The sequence below is a fragment of the Myotis daubentonii genome, chromosome 5 (genome assembly GCF_963259705.1).
Source record: "Myotis daubentonii chromosome 5, mMyoDau2.1, whole genome shotgun sequence".
Taxonomy (NCBI): Eukaryota; Metazoa; Chordata; class Mammalia; order Chiroptera; family Vespertilionidae; genus Myotis; species Myotis daubentonii.
Window position 1 is genome coordinate 32,841,581 of NC_081844.1, and position 17,034 is coordinate 32,858,614.

The 17,034-nt window shown below is 54.8% G+C and overlaps 1 protein-coding gene across 3 annotated transcripts in view; it reads left to right on the forward strand.

Moving 5' to 3' along the window:
• Positions 1 to 17,034, forward strand: part of AP3D1 (adaptor related protein complex 3 subunit delta 1) — a 45,812-nt gene that overhangs the window by 18,857 nt on the left and 9,921 nt on the right. For all 3 annotated transcript variants that reach the window (XM_059697287.1, XM_059697288.1, XM_059697289.1), the window contains 21 exons: positions 1,593 to 1,722; positions 3,256 to 3,395; positions 3,568 to 3,641; positions 5,520 to 5,569; positions 7,165 to 7,214; positions 8,020 to 8,068; positions 8,713 to 8,858; positions 8,938 to 9,086; positions 9,168 to 9,398; positions 9,877 to 10,108; positions 10,554 to 10,699; positions 11,080 to 11,221; positions 11,969 to 12,040; positions 12,761 to 12,836; positions 13,101 to 13,297; positions 13,707 to 13,780; positions 14,035 to 14,209; positions 14,506 to 14,571; positions 15,242 to 15,355; positions 16,329 to 16,472; positions 16,778 to 16,825. In XM_059697287.1, coding sequence (XP_059553270.1) covers positions 1,593 to 1,722; positions 3,256 to 3,395; positions 3,568 to 3,641; positions 5,520 to 5,569; positions 7,165 to 7,214; positions 8,020 to 8,068; positions 8,713 to 8,858; positions 8,938 to 9,086; positions 9,168 to 9,398; positions 9,877 to 10,108; positions 10,554 to 10,699; positions 11,080 to 11,221; positions 11,969 to 12,040; positions 12,761 to 12,836; positions 13,101 to 13,297; positions 13,707 to 13,780; positions 14,035 to 14,209; positions 14,506 to 14,571; positions 15,242 to 15,355; positions 16,329 to 16,472; positions 16,778 to 16,825 — 2,505 coding nt within the window. The remainder of the gene's footprint in view (positions 1 to 1,592; positions 1,723 to 3,255; positions 3,396 to 3,567; positions 3,642 to 5,519; positions 5,570 to 7,164; positions 7,215 to 8,019; positions 8,069 to 8,712; positions 8,859 to 8,937; positions 9,087 to 9,167; positions 9,399 to 9,876; positions 10,109 to 10,553; positions 10,700 to 11,079; positions 11,222 to 11,968; positions 12,041 to 12,760; positions 12,837 to 13,100; positions 13,298 to 13,706; positions 13,781 to 14,034; positions 14,210 to 14,505; positions 14,572 to 15,241; positions 15,356 to 16,328; positions 16,473 to 16,777; positions 16,826 to 17,034) is intronic.

Below are 17,034 nucleotides of genomic sequence, written 5' to 3' on the forward strand. Positions count from 1 at the left end.
TATCATTCTCAAATTCTTACTTCACCTCCTTTGAAATAGTTCTGCTTGGGGAAGGGGTGTGTGTCGCTGGCAGGTGAGGTCTAGCTGAGGGTGTTCTCCCTCGAGATCAGGTGTGTGACCTGACAGTTACTCTCTTATTGAGGTATAGGTGATGGTATCGGTTGTCTCAACAAGCAGTGAGGTCAGGGTTATCTTCTTCCTTCTCCACCCCTAGTGCCATTTGTTTCTGTCTGTTTACAGTTTGACTTCTCACGGTTTATTTGATCTGAAAGGCATAACCCCAACCAGTTCTGATCTTTGGGGTGTCTGGGAGTTCATTCTAAATATGGATGGCCTCCTAGAAATCATGGCCCTCAGAGACACTGTGCACTAGGTCTCCAACTGTGTGTATGTGTGCGTGTGCGCACTTCTTTTGATCATGTTAATGCCACATGGAGGGTAATTCTGGCCTTACACAGTCAGCCTGTTTGCTTGCTGGTGGGCAGGTCTCAGCTCATGACCTCAAGGACTGTCAGTGCAGTCAGCTTCTAGATCGGGCCAGCACACCACAGCCATCCGTTGTAAATCCTTGTACCTGTACATGGCCCTGCCATTCATTTACTCGGTATCTATAGTGGGTTCAGAGCTCAAAGGCAGAACCAAGTAGTTGGACAGAGACTTTATGGCCCACCAAGCCAAAAATATTGACTGTTTGGTGCTTTTGGAAAGTGTGCTGACTCAGACTAGGTGACAGCAGTATGATCCCACAGAGTGGTGTTAGTGAGTTGCTTATGGTGCACGTTGGTGCCAGGTCATGGGGGTCTGGGACAGCTTTCTTAGGGGGGGCTCCCAGGGGCCTTGACAGGTGACGAGTGTGCCCACCTGGGGCCAAGAGGCCTTCATGGCTGCTACACAGTCCCAGGAGGACAGAGCTCCAGGGCTGTGGAATGTGGGGGCACAGAGCAGCCTGAGGCCCAGCTGAAGGGAATCTGGAACGCCCCTCAGCATCCTGGTCTAGGGATAGGTCTTGGCAGCCTGGATAACCTGAGGCCAACATTGATGGGCAGGCTCTCTTTCCAGTGTGAACTTCTTTTCACCTTCTCTGCCCCCACCTCCCCACCGAGTCCATGGAGGAGGGTCTCGGCCTCTGGAGGGCAAGCCTAGGGTCATGGACACAGGGAGACAGGCTTTCGTCCCACTCAGCACACTATTGTGTGATACCTGGGCTTGAAGGTTGGAAGCTAGAGAGAGGGTTTTCCTTTGGGAAATGGAGGTGAGGTACGGGCAGGCATAGGACGTGAGCAGGGCAGTGTAAGAGGTGAACATGCAGGTGTGGGGAGGTGAGCATGAGTAGGAGGTGTGGGAGGTGAGCACAAAGGTGTGCACAAAGGTGAGCAGGGCAGGTGGGGGTGTTAAGTCCTGGGTAGGAGGTGTGGCAGGTGAGCAGGGCAGGTGGGGGAGGTAAGTCCTGGGTAGGAGGTGTGGCAGGTGAGCAGGGCGGGGGGGGGGGGTAAGTCCTGGGTAGGAGGTGTGGCAGGTGAGCAGGGTAGGTGCACAGGGCGGTGCACAGGACGTAGTGCCGAGAGAAGCCTGATGGCCCGCTGCTCCCGCAGATGTCACACACCAAGCCGTACATCCGGAAGAAGGCTGTGCTGATCATGTACAAGGTGTTCCTGAAGCACCCCGAGTCTCTGCGCCCCGCCTTCCCCCGCTTGAAGGAGAAGCTGGAGGACCCTGACCCTGGTTTGTTGATTTGAGATAAGATGAGGATTGTACTGGGTTGTGGCATTTTTCTAGTATCTACAACAGTGATGGCGAACCTATGACACACGTGTCAGAGGTGACATGCGAACTCATTTTTTTGGTTGATTTTTCTTTGTTAAATGGCATTTAAATATATAAAATAAATATCAAAAATATAAATCTTTGTTTTACTATGGTTGCAAATATCAAAAAATTTCTATATGTGACACAGCACCAGAGTTAAGTTAGGGTTTTTCAAAATGCTGACACGCCGAGCTCAAAAGGTTCGCCATCACTGTCCTAGACACTCACAGACACCAACACCCTGGGCAGGGGCCTGTCTGTCGGTCTGCATATTTTTTTTAAAAAAAATATATTTTATTGATTTTTTACAGAGAGGAAGGGAGAGAGACAGAGAGTTAGAAACATCGACGAGAGAGAAACATCGATCAGCTGCCTCCTGCACATCTCCCACTGGGGATATGCCAGCAACCCAGGCACATGCCCTTGACCGGAATCGAACCCGGGACCCTTCAGTCCACAGGCCAACGTTCTATCCACTGAGCCAAACCGGTTCCGGCATCTGTCTGCATATTAATAGTCATACGTTTATTACGACTCCCATCCTACAGCAGGGGGCTATTCCAGCCCTCATTCCTCCCATTTCTTTCTCACTCGTTTCTTCCGTGTCTGGGCTAAGCAGGTTCAAACTAGCTTCTCTAAATCCACTGTGGGTTCCGATGCGTCTCGGGGAATCTGCTGTGCATCACAGAGAATTAATAGATGCAGAAACTTCTGGCTGGAGAAGTAGCAGCCAAGGCAGCAGACATGGTGGGCTAGGGGCGAGAGTGGTTGCCGTCAGGTGGAGGGGAGTACAGTCACTTCGTGTGGTGTGCATCTTGTTCTGGGGGTTACTTTGATCCTACAGGGACTCACCTCACAGCCTTGGGTCCTCTCCTCTGGGGAGCAATGGTGGTCAGAGCCCCAAGAGATTGGGGTTTTAAGCATTGCCCACAGGTGATGGCTGCAGTGCCAGGCTTAAGCGGGAACCCTGCACACAGAATGGCCAGCCTGCCTAGGACCCCATCCCTTAGTGATGAGGACCTCTGTTATGTAAAGTGCCAAGGTCCAAGAAGGCCTCAACGTATTGTTTGCTGGTTCTGAAGAAATAACCTGGAGGACTGACTGAGAAAGACAGGAGTTTATTAGAGCTTGTGTATGCACCAGGGGTAGCCAACTGGTGAAGTCTCCACAGCACAAGCTTTTGCAGCACAGGGTTGTATAGAGTACAGAAAACAAAGCAAACAGGACATGCGGGGTAGACATGCTTATGCACAAGCTGTGTGAGATAACAACGTCAGCTATTTACAACCCGGGTCACATTTGAGAGCAGTTTCTTTTTGGCCCTTCCCGATTGCAGGGCTGGCCAGTACAGATGGCCTTCGTTACATTCCCACACGTTGGGAGGGGGAGCTGGATCTTGGGAAGGGGCCATCTGCTCCTCACATATGCTCAACCCCTCTGATCTCACAGGGGTCCAGTCGGCGGCAGTCAATGTCATCTGTGAGCTGGCCAGACGCAACCCCAAAAACTACCTTTCCCTGGCCCCGCTATTCTTCAAGCTGATGACCTCCTCGACAAACAATTGGGTCCTCATTAAAATCATCAAACTTGTAAGTATCCCCAACTTTCCTTCTTCTCATGTGTGGAAAGGCCATGAGGGTGTCCTGGGAGCTCTCAGTGCTGGGATGGGGGGCGGGTTGGAGTTGGTCAGCATGGTCGTGTGGAGTCCTTAATGTGCCATCCTGCTCTTGCTGCCTGTGACCTGGACCTCTCATCCCCTAGTTTGGTGCTCTGACCCCCTTGGAGCCGAGGTTGGGCAAGAAGCTGATCGAGCCTCTCACCAACCTGATCCACAGGTGAGCCCGGGGGCCTGTCCCCGGTACCACACACACACCTGTCTTTGGCCCACCTGCTGTGGGCAAGCCTGTGCTCCCTGGGAGGCTGTCGGCATGTGGGAGGGGTGAACCCAAGGAAAGTCTTGGGATGGAAAAGCAAACACACACATTATGACTTTGCTGCAGACGAAAAACTCGTTACCTGCTGGCCCTCCTGGGTCCAGGCTGGGCTGGCTTTCCCTCATTCCGTTTTTAAAACAGCACAGACAAAGGAAAATGAAGAGAGGTACTCACTCAGGCTCTTGGTCATAGTGGACTTCGGCAGTCATGGCGAAGGCCTTAAACGATCGTGGTGGTGTTAGTTCGTCTGTTGTTAGATTGTGCTCTAAGAGCTGCCATGCCACTTAAGATGCCTGCAGTTGAATCGTGGGGGCCAAATGGCACGTGGCTCAGTAGATCTGCTGCCAGGGTCCCCCAGTGGGGCAGATGTGGGCAGCGGGAGGAACTAGAGCCATGAGGTCACTTTCTCTGGGAAGTGATAGTGGTGAGGGCTCCAAGGGGTTTGGGTTTGAGCTGTGCCCACAGGTGATGCATGGGCTCAATGCCAGGCATAAGCGGGGTCTCTGCACACTGAATGGTCAGCCTGCTGAAGATCCCTGCCTCCTCCCCCACCCCCGTATTGATGAGAAGCCCTCTGATCTTACAGGGATCCAGTCGGTGGTCGTCAGGGTCCCCATGCTCTTTGTTTGGGGGTTGTTTTTTGTCTCCCCAGTTGGCTGCCTGTTTGGGTTTGTGTCTGTGTATTAGGTAGATCTGCGTCGACTCCCAATCTCTAGTGTAGGACATTGTCAGACTCTGTTTCTGATTGGCCCTGAGTACCCTGTTTGGGCTATCAGCAATCCATAGCTTGTGGCTCCCTCTACCGGGGCTGGGTGCCTTTTCCCCACGTTAATCAGAGCCACATGCTCCTCCCCATGAGGTCCAGGCCTCAAGACATCCTCTGGGCTTCAGGCTACTGGTACATAAACCAATCAGATGTTCCAAGATAATTAGGTACAACGGGTGTCTGGGCTTGGGGCTTTGGGGGTTTTATATAAATAACCAATCATGGAGTTTACCTCATAGCTGTGGTTTTCAGAGATTATTGTGCAAGGAGCCATCAGTCGTGTGCCTGGGGATGTGGACTGGCTCTGAGTGTCCCTGCTCCTGGAACATGTGGCCTCCATACTCTGGGGTTTCGGTGATTAGGCTGGAGAGCATCACTTGTGAGAATATCAGCTGAGTAGATGCACTTGGTCCCCACCTTAGTTGTAGGTCTGGGCTGTACTCACATTTCTCTGGGTGCCTTGGGGGGATGTTAGGGCTTCTATGATCTGCCTGTCTGTGTGGGGCCATGTCTGACTGCCCCTCAGGCTCCTCCATCAGAGTAGAACCAGGCAGTGGTGTTCTGGCTGGTAGAATTGTCTTTGTGCTGCCAGAGCACGTGGGGAATTTGACTTTCCCTCATGGATGTTGCACAGGTGGAAGGTTAAGGGAATAGGCTTCTGTGGAGGGAGTGCTGCAGGTTGTCTGTGGTGAGTGGATGAGATGCTCTTGTCCTTCAGAGCATCTGATGACTGAGACGAGAGAGCAGCCTCTGGGCTTCACAGACCAGGCAGAGATACCAGATGCCAGGAGCCTGGACAAGAGCCAGAACTGCCACCCTAGCCCACCTTGGAGCAGGGAAAGGGGGGGATTGGGCCAAAGGCCGGAGCCATATCCGATGTGACTTTCCGACTTGAGTTGTCATGGACCCACTGCTGACATGACCATATTTTTTCAGATGCAGTGCACTGGGGTCCTCTTGTGTCTCACAGAATAGCTCATCACTGTTCTCACGCCTCTTTGTTCCTTCTCCAGCACATCCGCCATGTCCCTTCTCTACGAATGTGTGAACACCGTCATCGCAGGTAAGAACCACAGTTACCTGGTTCTGAAACAGATGGCTGTCCATAGTGAGAGGCCCTACCCCACTACCACCTCATGGGGTCTCACGTGGGGACAAGAGCGTGCCTATCCTGGTGATGGGGCCTGGGATGGGCTGGTCCCTGATGGCCGTCCCCAGCCCCTGCCAGTGTATACAAGGTCACCTGGAGTTGCAGATTCCCAGCCTTCTCCACCCGATTCCCACCTGCTCTCAGTGCTATATGTTTACTCCATCTCTGAACCATTCCCAGCCCCACGGGAAGTGTCACAGCCAGAGTCCACTGCCCTCACCGGCTTCAGTGTCCAATCCTGCTATTTTTGTCCCATCCATTACAATCACACTCTGTAGGCACTTAGGTGTAGGAATCCACAACACAGACCTTGTGCAATGCAATCATGGCTGCTCCTCAGAAGGTCTTCTGAGAAGCCATTTGTCAGGGTCAGGACTTGGCCCAGGGCCACACAGAACGCTGCTAGTGGGTGTCCACACCATTGAGAACTTACAGTCTCTCTCCCCCGTGTATCTGTTGGAACTCAAGTTGTTACTCCCGGGCCGGCTGGCTATCTCCTGGTTCGATGTCTGAACCGTGTGTCGCTGTAGCTGGGCATCTTACAGATGGGCAGTGAGAGCTGGAGGCTCGGGGGACTCAGCTTTGCACTGCCTGCCTGTCTCTGCCCGTCCCTGCCCAAAGCTGTTGAGCAGTCTCGTGGTCTTTCATCCTGGACCCATGGGCAACCTTCAATTCAGTGATTCACAGGAAGCTGGCCCAGGGTCTGTGCTCCGTGCCTGTAGCTGTGTGGCCTGAGCCATGAGTATCCCTAAGGGTTGATGACAGTTCTGGAGAAAAAGGGGTGGCATGTAGGTCAGGCTGGTGCCTGGAGATGGTGACCACAGATCCCAGAGAGTAGTCTCCTGCATTGGGGAAGTAGATGGGGCGGGCTGGAGCATGGAAGGATCAGAGATGGCCCTGGAGATAGGTGGAGCAATTGGGGTTACTGGGAGGGCAGTGGCCTTGGTCAGGTTGTCCAGGGGCTGGCACATTGCAGAGGCCAAGGGTCTCATGTGATTGTGCTGAGCACCAGGCATGACCGTGTGGCCTGAGCTCTATGGAACTACCCTGGACAGAGATGCCTGTACTCTTAGGGCTTTGATTTTCTCTTGACCACAGAGCCCCAGCACCCAGGGTTCTCACTGAGGCTAGTCACACAAGCGCCTCTGCCCAGAATGTGCGAGGCCCAGACTCCAGGATAAGTGCAGGTGCTCCACATAAACCATGGGTTTGTGAAGTTTAGGGACAGGGAGTGCTCCCCCCCACCCCCCACCCCACCATCAGTTCAGTTCCTGGACTCTGCTTCTGAGGACCAGCCTTGCAAGCCTGCCTTCCCAGGGAGAGTGGTCAGGCTGCTGTGTTAATCCTTTCCTGTACAAACATCAGCTGGGCCAGGCAGTTCCCAATGTGATGGTATTTCCCACTCAGTATGACCACTGTGTGTTTGGGTCCCTCCCCTCAAACGCTCACTGGACATGTTGAGTGGACGTCAGTCTGCCAGGCTCTTAACTGAAGGTTGTCTGTTTCAGTTCTCATCTCCCTGTCCTCCGGCATGCCTAATCACAGTGCCAGCATCCAGGTATGTCCCGGGCCAGACACATGCCTCAGGGTCCTGAGGCTCTGCCATCGTCTGGGCCTCTTCTCCCTTCAGTGTCCCTGCCCTGGAAGCCTCCTGCTCCTGTGATCTGACAGATGCTGGTCCACCCTCGTATGTCCCCATCATTCATGCCTGGTGCCCTGCACCCTGGACTATGCCTAGGAGGGAGCAAGCCAGTGGCCATACCTGCTCAACTGCCCTGGTACAGCTCTGAGTTCTTTAGCAGCTCCTGGCTCTCCTTACAGACACCCGAACCTGTGCCTATGTCTTGTCCTCTGTTCTCAGGTCTCCCCCGTCCTGAACCTCTATCCTCTTTGTGACCCCTGTAAATGCTGTGTTCACCCTGGAGCACAGAGTCCCATGGGCTCCTTGAGTGGCCTGGGGACCATTGCGATGGTCACTCCATTGTTTTGGGGGTTCAAGTTTATTTTTATTACATAAGTAACATGTAAGTAGGTCCCCGGATCTCATCCTTGCCCCAGAAAGCATTGCTCTGCTGTCTTGTGTCCTCACACATGTGAGCACTGTGGAAAGTTCCAGGGTGTCCATGCATGTTTCTGTGGGTGCTCTCACTGCCCATCTGTAAGATGCATCTACATTGGGTATCTACTGTCTCTCTGTCCTCAGTGGTGCTTACAAACAGCCCTCCTGAGCTTAAGGGTGCTCCGTAGTATGGAGGCCATGATGTGCAGAGGCCCCGGGTTCATAGGGGTGTGGGGCAGGCTGGAGTTCACTGCATTCATCATTGCTTCAAGAGATGTAACCAGTGTCATCTCCCCGTTTGCAGCTCTGTGTTCAGAAGTTAAGGATATTAATAGAAGACTCCGACCAAAACTGTAAGTCGCTCCCCTTTGTAGAGCTGTGCACATTCCTGCTGGGGTGCATGAGACTTTTTTGTCGTTAATTAGATATGGCAGCTCGTAGCTCCTTGATGTCTCTCCTGACAGACATGGAGCAACCCTGCTGGTCTTGTGCGCACTCTTCTGTTGTAAATGTAGCAACCCTGCTGGTCTTGTGCGCACTCTTCTGTTGTAAATGTGTTCTGTTGAGAGATCCCAGCCAGTGGCACCGTCTAGTGCCTGACTGCGGTGGCCAGGGCTTCTAAGGCCCCGGCGTGTTGACTACTCTTTTTGAGTTCAGATCTGTTTGTTTAGAGCAGGACAGCCAATAAATCTTCAGCTTTGCAGTCACATAGTCTCTGCTCTTGTAGCTTGAAAGCCGACTTTAGTCAACATTTAAGTAACAGGAGTAGCCTTGTGCCAGTTCAGCTTCATTTACAGAACAGGCTTCAGGCTGGACATGGCCTGAAGGGGGTTCTGGAGGGTGCAGTGAAAGGGGGCCAGCAGTGAAACACGTTCTCAGGGTATCCAGGTGGTCAGGGCCAGGTGGCAGGCCATCTGCAGACTTGGCCCCTCTCTGTGTCAGCCCTGAAGCCTTTGGCAGTGTGTTCGGATTTAACCGTGTCTCACTGTCTCCTCAGTGAAGTACCTGGGGCTGTTGGCCATGTCCAAGATCCTGAGAACGCACCCCAAGTCTGTGCAGGCCCACAAAGACCTCGTTCTGCAGTGTCTGGATGACAAGGACGAGTCCATCCGGCTGCGGGCCCTCGACCTCCTGTATGGAATGGTGTGTGCCCCTCTGGGGTTGGTTTTGTTACTCTCCGTGTTCCCTTGCCCAACCCCTCTCTCACAAGGCCCCCCCACAGGTGTCTAAGAAGAACCTGATGGAGATTGTCAAGAAGCTGATGACCCACGTGGACAAGGCGGAGGGCACAACCTACCGGGACGAGCTGCTTACGAAGATCATTGACATCTGTAGCCAGTCCAACTACCAGCACATCACGAACTTTGAGTGGTGCGTCCCCGTGCGTCCATAGGCCAGGGGACACAGGGACCAGCCTCCTGGTGGGCGTGTCTCAGTGGCTCCCTCCTGCAGGTACATCAGCATCCTGGTGGAGCTGACCCGGCTGGAAGGCACCCGCCATGGCCACCTCATTGCTGCACAGATGCTAGATGTGGCCATTCGAGTGAAGGCCATCCGGAAGTTCGCCGTGTCACAGATGTCTGTGCTGCTCGACAGCACTCACCTGGTGGCCAGTAGCACCCAGCGCAATGGGATCTGTGAGGTGCTCTACGCCGCTGCCTGGATCTGTGGGGAGTTCTCAGAGTGAGTGGGCTCCAAGGGGCTCCCGGGGCCTGTGCTCACAAGAAGAAAAGATGAGGGAACGTGTTTGGCAGACCCGTCCTCTCCCTGGCATCTGCCACACCAAAGCCTAGTCTGCAAACCTGGTTTCCCCATCACAGAGCACTCCACCTCTGCGCTGGCAGCATCCCTGCTGCTTTCTCTTTAGGGAAAAGTCTCTGGAAGCTTTGTGACCATCCTCACGTGCATGGGGGTTTTTTCTCAGGTTTTCTTGTCCATTTCAGGTTGTCCATCACCACATTCTTGCTGGTGAATGGTGTCCTTCGCTTTTTTCTCTTAACTCTTTTCTTTTTTAGCTACTCGGTGATTGTCACATTGTTGCCATGGTTTCTTCCCTTAAATCCCCTCCCTCAACCCCTGATGCTGGGTGGGGTGGGGAGTAGCCCCTCCTTTAGCAGAGCGCATGACCCCCCTTCTCTGCTCACCCTCTCCCTGCCACCAGGCACCTGCAGGAGCCCCACCAGACCCTGGAGGCCATGCTGCAGCCCAAGGTCACCACTTTGCCAGGCCACATCCAGGCCGTGTATGTGCAGAATGTGGTGAAGCTGTACGCGTCCATCCTGCAGCAGAAGGAGCGGGACTCAGATGCCGAGGCAGCCCAGGAGCTCACACAGCTCATGGTGGAGCGGCTGCCCCAGTTTGTGCAGAGTGCAGACCTGGAGGTCCAAGAACGGGTACGTGCTAGTAGGCAGCACCTCTGAGGGGGCACAGGTGGAGCCCATCGAGAGTTATGGGGAATGTGTGGACAAATAGGATCTGATTTAAGGGTGTGTGGTCGGCAGACTCAGGGTCAGTGGGTTGTATTCTTGAACCCTAAGTTAGAACTCCACAGTGCTGCTGGCTGTCTGGGCATGGCCCCTTCTACACATCTTGCTTGTGGGCCTGGTTTTGTTCCACACTTACCTCTGCTGAAGGAGTGGGAGCCAGGACTGCTTGCTCCACAGCCCGACTTCTTGTGGAGCCTTACAGGTGTCCTCGGCAGGGCTCCAGACAAAGCAGCTGCGTGTCCCTCCGCGGGCTGGGTTCCTGCATGGTCTGAGTGATGCCTGTGACTGTCAGGTGGCTTTCAGAGCCCTGTGCTCCTTGACTCATCCATAGCTCCTCCATGGCCCCCCACAGGCATCCTGCATCTTGCAGCTGGTCAAGCACATCCAGAAGCTTCAGGCCAAGGATGTGCCAGTGGCAGAAGAAGTGAGCGCCCTCTTTGCCGGGGAGCTGAACCCAGTGGCTCCCAAGGCCCAGAAGAAGGTTCCGGTCCCCGAAGGGTGAGCCATGTGGCTCATAAGAGGAAATGGAGTTGGGGGCAGGGTTTGTGGCCCCAAGAGGGGTGGTGGGAGCAGCACTGCACCCTGGACCTGAGTCTAAGCAGGAGAAAAGGGCCTCCTGTACCCCAGGCTCCCATAGGCTGGACCCCCATCACGCAGGCCATACCAGAGTTCACCAGTTCTTGTGGGGCCCTGCTGTCTCCATCCTTAGTGCCATTCCCAGGAAGTGGGTCTGCTGGCAACTCTTTGCCACAAACCTCAGGGGTGGTGTGAGCCTACCTGGGGGCTCCAGAATATGGGGAGGGCCCTGAAGTGTAGCCCAGGCTCCAGGCTCAGGCACACAGGCGGGAGCTGCTGTGTGACCTCGCTGTGCCTTGCAGCCTGGACCTGGATGCCTGGATCAATGAGCCGCTCTCAGATAGTGAGTCTGAGGATGAGATGCCCAAGGCTATCTTCCATGACGAGGAGCAGCGGCATGCCAAGCAGCAGCTGCCCAAGGCCGATGAGGAGGAGCTGGCCCGGGTGAGTGGCGTGGCTCTGGGCAGTTGGCCCGCTCAGAGCAGGCTCTGAACCCCAAGCTCGTGGCAGACGTGCATGGTCCTGCTGGATCTAGGCTGTGTCCCACTGTCCTCCACAGAGCGCTGAGTCAACCCTTGACGCCAGAGTTGAGTTTTAGTGCAGTGAGGAGAAACTTCCTTTGACCCTAGAGAGACCCATGGGGGCCTGACCTGGTGCCCAAGGCCTTGGAGGTGCACTCAGCACTCTTCTGTCAGCTCCATAGCCTCCTGGGTACAGGACTTTATAACAACAGCCCAAGAAAGTACAGAGATGCTGTGTTTCCCTGTTTCCCCACCATACCTGGCTCCTCTCTTTCTGAAATTAGGGACACTACCCCTCACCTCAGGAACCCCTCCAGCCCCCCACTTATGAACTGTCCTGGGCCTCCTAGGCTGAGCCTTTGGGCAGTGTGACCCGGCTCCCATCTCGGCTGTGCCCTGGAGTTGAGGGGGTCTCCCCACTTGAGATCTCGTCCTTGCACTGGAGATGGTAGTTACCCCCTCCTGCAGTTATTGCCACCTGCTGCCTATCCCCACACCTGCTACTTCCCACTGCTGACCTCAATATCCCTGTCGGTCAAAGGCCCATAGTGAAAGTACCGGTGAACCCTGGCCCCCACCCGGGAGCTGCAGCATGGAGGTGGCCCACAGCTGGAAAGGAACAAGGGCTTATGCTCCACATGCTCACTGACCTTGAATCTTATCCCCACAGCGTCGAGAAGCCCGGAAACAGGAGCAAGCCAACAACCCCTTCTATATCAAAAGTTCCCCGTCCCCCCAAAAGGTGAGGCCTGCCTGAAACATCCTCCAGGGACATACACCGGCCCTGCGGAGGCCCTTGTTGGGGAGATCAGGGGCCACCATCAGGACAGTGATGGGCTGTCTTTATAGATCGACATGGCAGGACTGAGGAGGTTTCCAGACCCGGGACCTGGGAAACAGGCAGTCCCAAACATGGTGCTCAAGTTCAGGCTACTCTGACCAACAGGCAGAAAGGCTGCAGAGGTGGCGCCTCTCAGCATGTGGGGACTGCACGTGGGATGTTCTGCCTGGCAGGAACATTCTACATACTGGTCCGGGGGTGTCACTGGCTGCTTTCATTGGTACCCTTCACCCAGTGGATTCCCAATGGAGGGCACATTGGGCTCTGCACAGGAGAGTGGCTCTGTGTAGTGGGCTCAGGTGCTTCCCTTCTTGGGCTTGCTGGGTCTCTGCTTGGTGACTCTGCTTGGCCTCCTAAGGGACCCACAGACCCTTCCCCACCTGTGGTGCGAGAGGGTACCTGTGTTGTCTGCCTAACTTGGAAAAAAGGGATTCAGAGGGAGAAAGTTAATGGAAGTTTTGTGTCTCAATCTATACTTGTTCATGCTGTAGACAATCTCCCAGGAGGACCCCTTGCTTCCCCATGTCGTCGTCACTAGAACAACTCTCATCGGGCAGTGAGCCCTTCCTCGGGTGTCACCGTTCATCCTGCCCAATGATGTTTTGCTGTTTGCCTCTGCAGCGTTACCAGGATGCACCGGGCGTGGAGCACATACCCGTAGTGCAGATCGACCTCTCAGTGCCCCTGAAGGTGCCAGGCAAGTGTCTAGTTTAGGGACTGTAGGTGGCATACGGACAGGGAGCTCTCTGATGGCAAGGGTGGCAGGAGACCCTGAGCCCAGTTCCTGACTGTCATTCAGAAAGCTTCCACCCGAGTCTAGTGGCTCGAGGGGCATTGCCTGCATGTCCCATACCCTCTAGTGCAGGCAGGGTGCAGGGTGCGTCTCCTGAGCCCCGGGCTGCTCATATAGGGCTCTGGGGCCAGAGTTGGATGGGGTTGAGGCCCATGTTCATGCCTACAGGGCTGCCCACATCAGAGCAGTACGTGAAGCTGGAGGAGGAGAGGCGGCACCGGCAGCGGCTTGAGAAGGACAAGCGGAAGAAAAAGAGGAAGGAGAAGAAGGGCAAGGCGCGACGCCATAGCTCGCTGCACACAGAGAGTGACGAGGACATTGCCCCGGCTCAGCAGGTGGACATCATCACTGAGGAGATGCCTGAGGTCAGCCTTTTAGCCTGACTCAGGCTTCTTCCTGCCTCCATGGGACCCAGCTGGTCAGAGAGCTACACTCGTGTGCTGCCTCACTGCCACTATCTCTGTGCCCTAGGAAGACCAAAGCCAGTGCTGTTCTCTGCCCAATCCTAAAGGCCAGGGAGTGCTGAGCTATGAGTGGACGTGTGTGTGTGTGTGTATGGTCTCTTCTCCCTCCCCCATCCTGCACTTCCACTCTGTTTCCTGTAGCCTGGAGGTACTGGCCCATTCCAGCCTTTTGGGCCGATCAGATACTCTCATGTCTATGGACCTGGGCATTTGTTTCCAAGAAGGGGGGCGGGGTGGGGGACTCCTGATAGGCTCAAGCTCAGGGTCCAATGGGCTGGGTGAACACCACCAAATCTCTTTCTTCCCTTAGAATGCTCTGCCCAGTGATGAGGATGACAAAGACCCTAATGATCCCTACAGAGCCCTGGACATTGACTTGGATAAGTGAGTGTGGGGCTGGGCCTGCGTAGTGGCCCTGCAGGGCTGGACTCAGGCCTAGGCTTTCCTGATGTTTCTCTGTCCTTGCCATCCCTCTCCACCCTTTACATTTTTATACAACGAGTGTGGACAGACGGGGTGGCGAAGGGTTCATCCTCCTCCAGACCTCGTCACAGGCCACACGCATGCCTGGTGGCAGAGATCAAGTGCAGGAGGACAAGCCCGGCTTTTCCTGTGACCTGCCCCTACCCCACCCCCAGGCCCTTAGCCGACAGTGAGAAACTGCCCGTCCAGAAACATAGAAATGCCGAGACCTCCAAGTCCCCTGAGAAAGAGGACATACCTGTTATAGAGAAGAAAAGCAAGAAGCCCAAGAAGAAAGAGAAGAAGCACAAAGAGAAAGACCGGGAAAGAAGGAAGGAGAAGGAGCGGAAGGTGAGGCCTGCCTGTGGATCTCATCCTCCCTCCCTCCAGAGCAGGCGGGCAGCCGTATGGGAGACGGCGGGCACCCCAGTCATTGGTGGCACTGAGACTTGTCACAGCCTGTTGTGATCAGGGGAAGGTGAACCGTTCTCAGCCTCCCTAAGTGGAACATCCAGATACTTTTTGTTTGCATGCGTTTTATCCATGTGGCCCTGTGCCTGGTGGGGGCTGCCTTGCAGGTTCCACCCAGGCTTTCTTGGGGCCTGTCCTGCTGCTTTGGCCACAGGCCCATCTTTCTGTGGTTTCAGAGCGAGGACTTAGATTTCTGGCTGTCCACCACACCACCGCCTGCCGCTGCCCCAGCCGCATCCATGGTAAGACCCTGATGAGTGCACTGTGCTAACCCCACAAGGTCCTCAGCTGGATGGGTGCATTTCATGGCCTTGGCAGAGCTGCCTCTCTAAGGAGTGCAGGGACACCCTCTCTGCGTACTGCCCACATAAGCCCTTCCCCTCCATCACCCATCGGGGCCTTCCTGGCTGTCCAGGCCCCTGATGGGCTCTCACACAGGCCAGCCAGATTTGGGCAGCTTTCATGCCTCATGCCTTACCAAGGCAGTGGCTGTAGCAATGTGGCAGTGGTTGGGCGACTGGCCCTCAATACAGAGCCTGCCACTGCCCCAGCCCCATCCACAGTACCCCGAGTCTGGCAGCAGCCTTGAGCAGTCTCTTTATTAAAGTAGACGGTGCTCTGTGGCTCTGGAGTCTTATGCGGTGACCCCAGTCAGTGCCATATGGTCTCAGACCAGGCTTCCTCTCCCATCTGTCAGCCACTTGCACTTCTTGATGGCCACACACCTGCGTGCTGACAAAATATCTGGCACGCAAGAGGAGGCCGCCTGGGCAGAGGAGGCCCAGGGTGTGTCCCAGTATGAGGGTAGGACAGGGCACAGGGGTAGAGGACACCCTATTTTGAGTCCTGGCTACCCTCTCCCTCCTCCACCCCCCACCCACCCCTGAGCCTCCACCACCGTGTTCCCTGCAGGGAGAGCCAACGGTGAGCACAGTCATCAGTGCTCCTGAGGAAGAGCGTGAGGAGCCCAAGAGACAGGAGCAAGATGAGGAGGAGGAGGAGGAAGAGGAGCGAGACTCTGAGAAGGTGGATTCCCACCGAGTCATTCTCACGGGGGTGGGCCATGCACCTACACTGAGGGCTGGTGGGGGAGAGACCAGGTTCAGGGGTGGAGGATGGTTACCTATTGCCCAAATCCCTCCAGTGGGGGCCATTGACCTGATAGTGGTCTCCTGTCACTGTGTTTATGGGGTTCTGGTTTTTATGGCAGCTTTATTAAGTTGTAACTCATACTACAAAGCTCGCCCTTTAAAGTGAACAGTTCACTGTACTGGTTGGTGGTGCATTCTAAAAGTTGTGTAACCATCTGAACATTTCATCATCTTCTCTTCCCCCCAAAAAACTTGTCCCCCCCATCAGTAGTCATCACCCCAGGAAGGCTGACCCCCCCGCCCAGCCCGACAACCACCAATCTACTTCCTGTCTCTGATTTTGCCTGTTTCGGACATAAATGGGGTCACACACTGTGACCCTTGTGTCTGATTCCTCTCGCTGAGCATTGTGTTTTCAAACTATCCACTGTGTCAGTGCTTCACTCCTTTTCACGGCTGAGTAATATTCCAGTGCAAATGGACTACATTGTGCTTATCCTTTCATCTACTGGAGTACTTTTGGATTGTTTTCACTTCTTGGCTGTTGTGAATTCTGCTGCTGTGAACACGTGGGCAGGTTTCTGTGTGGACATAGGTTTTCAATTCTTGGGTGTGTTCTGAGGAGTTTCCTATTTGCTGGGCCATCAAATGAATTCTTGCTCTTTTCCCCTGTATGTTTTTGCTCCAAATCGGCAGCGACTGTCCGGCAGTGAGTTCCCAGGTTCTTATCTCAGCTGTACTGAGCTTCGTCCATTCCCCGTGGACCCTGGGGAGTTTTTGGCCCATCCACCCTGACATCTGACCCTTACCTGGGTGCATTTGGTCCCTGTGTCTTCAGCCAGGGTACATGAGGGGAGGGCATCGCCATAAAAGTTTGGGGTTGACCCTGACCTTTGCTCTGGCTTCAGAAACCTTCCAAGCATAAGAAGAAGAAGCATAAGAAGGAAAAGGAGGAGAGACCCAAAGACAAGAAGAAATCCAAGAAGAAGCCTCCTGCAAATGAGGGGGTGGCAGAACCCGTGGAGAACGGCGCGCTCAATGAGCCTCTTCCGGTGAGGGGTACTTTACTTGCCTCTTAGGAGCCAGCTGTGGCAGGCTGTCGGGCCTTAGGCGGTGGGCTGGTGGTCCCTTGGGTCTGACTGGACATTGGAGGGCGGGGTTCGTCTCTCTCACCATGCTGGTATCGGAATCCCCTGGGCGTAAACTTGTGTTGTCTGTAGGGGTGCTCCTTGGCCCCCAGATCTCAGAATCCTAGTATTTCAACCCAGAGCACTTGGCAGCTCCCGCCGACTTTGTTTTGTGAGGGCACGCTGAGGCTCTGGTGAACCAAAGCTGAATCGTTTTCCTTTGTTCCCAGCCCATGTCCAGCTACTCCCTCCTGGCTGAGAATTCCTACGTTAAAATGGTGAGCAGTGCAGGCATTTCACAGGTGCTGGTGGGTGGCTTGGGTCCCTTTGTTTGGGAGGGGGAGGTGGCTGCACCATGGGGGGCATGAGTGGCTCCAACTGTGAGTCCCCCTTGGCAGCCTCTCCATGGAAAGAACCCCACGTCACATGTGTGACAGCAAGGCCTGCTCACCATGGGCGAGGTCAGGGGCAGATGGGATGGCAAACT